Below are 6,434 nucleotides of genomic sequence, written 5' to 3'. Positions count from 1 at the left end.
ATTCCAAAATGCAGTGTTGTCCTTTACACATTTTGCATGTCCTTACTATAGACTGCAACTTAGGTCCTGCGTAACTTTCAGTGTAACGTTATTTATTTCCAAGTGTGAATGCTTATATTAACCGTTTGCGCCAGAAATCATGGGAGGACACGACGCTGGAACTCACCACCAGTTCACTGGCATCGCCAAGTACTTCAACTCGTACACAATCACAGGCAGGAGGAATGTACGTCGAATTAAACTCAAGTAGGCATTGCCTTTGTTTTTCCACTAAATGTAGTAACCCAGACTCTGTGTGTCTTGACTTTAGTGTGTGTTAGCCACATACGCCAGTATTGCTGCAATTATCCTCTTCTTTAAACTGAAGCCCAAGAAGCAGAAGGCCGTGAAATCAAGTTAATTTATAGTAAGTACTGCCTGAATTGAACTCTAACCAAAATGTACATTTCCATGAGTTACATTGCACTGTTTTCCCCTCTGTTTTCAGGATGTCTTGTGATGAAACTAGGTGTGTGGGAAGCTGGATGTCCTTGTTTTGACCTCATCACTTAAGTTCAACTATGTAAAGAATAATAATAAAGAAAAAAAAAATATCACTTACACCAAACAAACGTTGTGTAGAAAATGTTATTTACAATTTTAGTATTAAAATTTGTACAGAAACTGTTAACCATGTTCATATGCAACACATTTGTAAGATCAATGACAAGTTTCTGAATAAGAATGGAAGAGTATCATTTACAAAGACAAACAGAGACCAGCCACATCATTGAGGCATGCGATGTGTAAGGGCCTTGAGAAAAAAGAAGAAGCATGGCAGTGATGCTATCGATTGAGAAAAAGAAAAAGCTTCTTGTGAGCATGAGGTGTAAAATCTGATCTAGGATCAGCATATAAATGATGCAAGAGGTATTGGTGGATTCTGTATACTCGGTGCTAGATGTCTTTCACTTAGCTTGGACCTATTTCACATGTTAGGGTGAGCAGAAAGTAATCTTTCAATAATATGCACCATACACGAAAAACAAACGCAGCTACAAAAGGTCATTGTCCTCAGGAAAATGTGTTCATGTCACTGGGAGTTGTAGCCGCCTGCGGCCAGTAGCAGGTTGCGTCTGGTGAAATGCAGATGGGTGACAGGTGTCGATTTGCTGTGGTACGTCCCGAGCAGCAGCTCCTGGGAGTTATCGGGCAAGTGAATGTGGCCCGTCGTTGCAGTGAAGTCGTCAGTCTCCACTTCATCGAAAGCCTTCATGGAGTCCCACAGCCGAACCGTGTTGTCCATAGAACCTGGAAAACACAAGGAATTCTACACTGAACTGAACGACTATCAGTCAGACGACAGAAGGCATTCAGTATACGGTGTGCTGACCTGATGCGAGGATCTCTCCATCTCTGCTGAACTTGAGGGCATAAATTGTGTCTGTGTGACCCTTCAGCTCTCCGATCATAAGCCCATGTCCAATATCCCATAGCAAAACTCTCCCGTCTGTGGATCCAGACGCCAGGAACTTTCCATTAGGTGAGAATGCTAGAGAATGGACGGGCCCCTGAAAAACAAACATAGTCACTTTTTACAATTACTCGTATGTTTAACACTGGTCATAGGATGATGGTCAAATGGGTAATAAATTGCACAAGAAGGTTGGTTAGTGATGATTTTGAAATGGCATGACAAATTTTATGCTGAAATAAAATACATAATTTATATTAAAAAACTTATTTAGAAACATTGTCTGGGCAACAAACTGAAATACAATCAGTTTAAGCTGAAGTACTCAAACTACTAAAACTGAAATACAAATATAGCTAAATTATGAAAACTGCTATATATATATATATATATATATATATATATATATGAATACAATACTATAATAGTAAGGCTATATGAACAACACTGACAGGGAGAACATGAATAATGAAATGCAATGCAAATTCAAACATAAATGAGATGAATGGGATTTCCTGTGCAGTGCTCATATCTTCCGGTCACCTTTGGAAGCTTTCGATACCTTGTGACCTGTGAAAATGCGGACACAGTTTCCATTCAGGACGTCCCAGAGGCGTACGGTGCGGTCGGTCGAGCCTGTGGCCACATAGTTAGAGTTGGGGTGGAACCGCGTGCAGGTGACGTCAGCCAGGTGCCCGGCAAATATCCTCAAGGGCTGGTAATGATCCGTCGCCCAGAGGCTGGGAAGCAAATAAAGGTATCCTACTTGATTAAAATCTTGTAAACGTCTGCAAAATCTTGTCATTCATAGATGGGTCTCATCATAAACAGACTATATGTTAATCATGTAATGCTAAGCTATGTGGGTGAAAAAATGGTCCAAAATCTTTCAGGGCATATTTCTCGCTAAAATCAAAAGACTTTTCTTAAAGGAAATAAGCCTTATTATTATTATTATTATTATTATTATTATTATATTTACAGATATATTGATACATAAATTTATATATGTATATAAATATATAATTTTTATTTAATTATTATATATTGATCGCAACACACTCAAAACAAATACTAGTAATATTTTTATTGTGTGGAATGTGCCGATCCTGTATATGTATTAGTAAACACAGTTCTAAATAAACCCAAATTGTCATTACTATAATAAAAACAATTAAATAAATAATAATAAAAAAGTTGTTTTGATTGATAAAAGCATTACAATAATGAGAATCTACCGTACCGTGCTACTCTATCGTGTCCTCCTGACACAAAGTAATAGCCGAAGGGTGAGAACTGAGTGTCCCACACTGGATAGTTATGTCCTTTATACCCCACGAGACACGTAAACGTCAGCAGGCTCCACAGTCGGACCGTACCGTCCTCTGAACTGGACAACAGATAGTTCCTGAGAGACACATAGAGAAATCAAGGCCCACTGTCAGACCAGCTCCTTCATAACTGCAGGAAGACATCAAATCACTTCAAACAGGTTTAGTGCATAGCAAATTGTTTGGTTGTTCTCCTGCTTACACACTTCCCCCATTGACCTGTATTTCTCAGGGATGCTCAGAAAACACTTTTAATACCTGTCTGGACTGAAGCTGACACCATACACCGGCCCACTGTGACCGTAGAGTATCTTCGACTCACTGGCCGTCTTCTCATCCATGATCCTCTCCAGAACGTCATCAGACTCTTTATCAATCATATTCAGATCTAGAGAACAGGACAACATGACTGAAATCAACCATACACCACTTACACTGGGGTCTAGAATATTAACGTTGGAAGATTTCACTCAAATGTGAGAGTGATTATGGAGGTCCGTGCCTGCTGCAGATTTGACTTTGCGCAATTTCTTGGGTGTGACGCTCCACACACGGACTGTGGAGTCTGCAAACCCTCCCGCCAACAGACTGGAGTCGTCCGTGAAGTCCACCGCCGTCAAACCCTGAGCGAAGACACACAATCAGCAGCTGGGAAGTTAGGAAACACCAAACTGAACCATCAGCAAACACACTGCCAACCTGGTAAGCGTTGAGGAACGTATAGAAGCAAATGGAAGGCAGGTTCTCGGAGCCCAGCCGGATTCTTTTGGTGCTCTCCTTCATGTACATGATCTTATCCAGTTTGTCCGAGTCCTTCAGCTCCGGCAGAGGGATCCTGTCAGTCAGAGAACACCCCGAACGAGAAAAATAACAGGTTATGAGACTATAGATCCAGAAATCATTCTGATATGCGGATTCATTTTCAATAAACATTTATAATTATTATCATTTGTGGTGCACAATAATTTCATGGAAACCATTGATATGATTGGTAAATAGAAAAATCTTGAAAAATTCAATGAAAAATCTTCAATGTCACTTTTGATCAATGTAATCTGTCCTTGATGAATAAAAACTAAAACAAAAACAGTCATACCTGTTCTGTTGAGGAGCGTTGGGGTCTTGTTTCTTACTCTTGGAGCCCAGGCTGTCCTTTTTTGTTTTCTTCTTCTTGGGCTTGCCTTCCTCATTCTCTGCTTCTTCATCTTCATCATCTAACGGGACCTCAATCTCTGGCTCCTTTAGCAGTCCATAGAATACCTGGAGCCATTAGAAACAAAAAACACACAATCATTTTCAAATAAGAGATGATTTCAATTCAAGAGACTGCAATTATGAGATATGCCCATCCTTATAATTTCCTCAAAGTGCAGACTCTGTCACTGTGATACCGTCAAGTATCCAAACGTCCATTATATACACTACCTTTCAAAAAATATGTAATGCCAGAAATGCATTAAATGAATCAAAAAAACATTTACAATGTCACACAATATTCCTGTTTATTGTACATTGTCCATACGGAAACATATTTTACCTTGGCTTTATTGACTTCTCGTCTGGCCTCTCCCCCAAGACTGCCAGACATGCTGTCGATCTGGCTCTTGCTGCGAGGCATGCCGTCAAAGATGTCGATGTACAAGTGCTCCTGAATGATGTTCCATATCTGGTTATTATGCCTTTCCTGCAAGTGTCTCTTCAGCAGCTGGTACGAGTCTCTGGAGATGCGCAGCACGAAACGGCTGGTGCGGAAGTCCAGCAGCGCCTCGTTCCCCTTCAGGTGCTCTTTCTTAGTGAGGCCGCAGAGAACGCGCAGGTCATCCTGATAGTAACACTCCTGATCACCGCTAAACCTGTCAGCAAACAGGAAATTAACTGGTTAAGCCACTACTGAAGAGTGCAAGGTTTAGATTCACAGAATAAAAATGGTCACCATAGTCAAATAACATGAGGATAATCATATCATTCCCTAAGATCTGATGCTTACTTCTCAAAGAAAGCCTTTGCTTCGTTCTCATGGTTGTTGTAGACCAGCTCCAGGTACATGTGGACGAACAGAGGGTAGAAGAGCTGGGACAGCTCCGCTCGGTGACAGTCCAGCACGGACTCGATGAAGTTCTTCAGGCCGCTGTAGTACACCTGGTACAGAGAGGGATCCCCCTGCTGGCTGTACGCTGATAACACCACACTGACATCCGGCTGGTCATCTGCTCCTGCAGCAGACAACATGAACATCAATGGTGAATCACACCTGGAGATATTTATGATATAACTGCATATTGAAAAAGCAAGTTAAATCACAGCAAAAGATGCTACACTGTAAAAAGGGATAAGATATATACACATATGTCACACACAATTAGTAAGATTTTTTATGTTTTTTAATGAAGTCTCTTATGCTCATCAAGGCTGCATTTATTTAGCACATTAATGTAGCCATAACTTTTCTAGTGCATGTGGAGTGACAGTAAAATAAGCAAGACTATTTGGACATTTTTTTTACTGTTTAAAAGGTACAGTACACATTTACTTCGTTTATTAAAGGTTACACTGCATGATATACATCAGCGATCAGAAGTAAAGACACTCACTCTTCACGGGCATGTTTTGGGGGGCGGCTGCTGATGTGATGGACACCCGGCTGAGCAGAGAGTGTGCATCCCCTCCATCCCCGTCTCCCTTCCCTCCTCCGCTGCCGTCGGTAGCCAGCGAGTCCTCCTGATCTTCTCCTAGACCGGCTTCCCGCCGCAAGATCTCCACAGAATCCGTCAGTTTATTCCGCTTTAGAAACTGCAGAACTGCGATCAAAGTCTGCTGGTCCTCCATCTTCGGGGCTCCGCCGGCGGGGGCAGCGGTGAGGGGCGATGACGACAGCGTCCCGCTCGCTGTGTTCCCCGAGAGGTTTGACGTCCCATCGCTGAGAATCTCTGGCTTTGTCTCTTTCTCTGCGTCCAGCTCCATCGGTCCATCTTGCACAGCCGCCATTTTTCCCTAGCGCTAAAAGCATATGGCGTCATGACGTACGCAGCGTACTACGTCAAGGCGTACGTATGCAGTCCTTTTTTTATGAGTTCAGTAGCCTAGCCACAGATATATACATATAAACATATATCTATGTAGCCTAGCTAATTCGTTTTCGAGGGGTAAAATGATTATGAATATCGACACTGTCATTGTCCTTTCTGAAGCATTTTTACTTTTGGAAGGGCATTTTGTTTTACAGTTTAAACATAATATCGTCCCTGTACGTCGAATACTTTAATTGAATTTGAATAAATTATTAGGAATCTGAAAAAGTATTGGTGTTAAGATTCGCAATCATATTAACACGAAATTCAAAAGTAGCTGTAAATGATGCACAAGTATAATATTGTATCATAATAAAATAAACGCAATAAAAATTCGTTTGACCAGTATGAGTTTTGTATGAGAGATATCAAAATTTTTATCAAAAGTTTGAAACCTATAATAAACATAATAAATATTTCAGTAATCATTGGCTGGAGGATTCTCCGTTCATATCCCTTCAGAGATATTCGAGGACGTACGTGACAAATTCGCGTTCACAATTTCGAAATCACATACAAGTTGCGTTGGTCAGCATTTGAAAGCTGGTATTTGGTTAAAATACGTATTATTTTCCAAGGCGA

General features: G+C 41.0%; 2 protein-coding genes across 5 annotated transcripts in view; one reads left to right on the top strand and one right to left on the bottom strand.

Moving 5' to 3' along the window:
- Positions 1-611, top strand: part of LOC128017487 (ATP synthase membrane subunit K, mitochondrial) — a 959-nt gene extending 348 nt beyond the window's left edge. The window contains exons 2-4 of one of the 3 annotated variants that reach the window (XM_052602910.1): positions 135-226; positions 311-406; positions 488-611. In XM_052602910.1, coding sequence (XP_052458870.1) covers positions 135-226; positions 311-400 — 182 coding nt within the window. In that variant the 3' untranslated portion in view covers positions 401-406; positions 488-611. Of the gene's footprint in view, positions 1-103; positions 227-310; positions 407-487 lie in introns of all 3 variants that reach the window. The other 2 variants (XM_052602919.1, XM_052602920.1) reach the window with 2 other exon arrangements.
- A 2-nt stretch (positions 612-613) lies between these two features.
- Positions 614-5,814, bottom strand: LOC128017465 (transcription initiation factor TFIID subunit 5). 2 transcript variants are annotated; one of them, XM_052602876.1, is made up of 11 exons: positions 5,376-5,814; positions 4,772-4,997; positions 4,322-4,637; positions 3,881-4,044; positions 3,484-3,619; positions 3,287-3,407; positions 3,043-3,172; positions 2,697-2,861; positions 2,016-2,193; positions 1,373-1,550; positions 614-1,290 (listed from the first exon to the last, which is right to left on the bottom strand). In XM_052602876.1, the coding sequence occupies exons 1-11, from the start codon at positions 5,767-5,769 to the stop codon at positions 1,073-1,075; spliced, it is 2,226 nt and encodes a 741-aa protein (XP_052458836.1). In that variant the 5' UTR covers positions 5,770-5,814; the 3' UTR covers positions 614-1,072. The 2 variants fall into 2 exon arrangements, with proteins under 2 accessions (XP_052458836.1, XP_052458844.1); XM_052602884.1 differs by lacking the exon at positions 614-1,290 and having other exon boundaries at positions 1,379-1,550; positions 1,997-2,193; positions 5,376-5,812.
- Positions 5,815-6,434: the final 620 nt, after the last annotated feature.

This window comes from Carassius gibelio, chromosome A1, assembly GCF_023724105.1.
Source record: "Carassius gibelio isolate Cgi1373 ecotype wild population from Czech Republic chromosome A1, carGib1.2-hapl.c, whole genome shotgun sequence".
In the NCBI taxonomy this organism is placed as follows: Eukaryota; Metazoa; Chordata; class Actinopteri; order Cypriniformes; family Cyprinidae; genus Carassius; species Carassius gibelio.
This window is presented reverse-complemented; position numbering and strand designations above follow the sequence as displayed.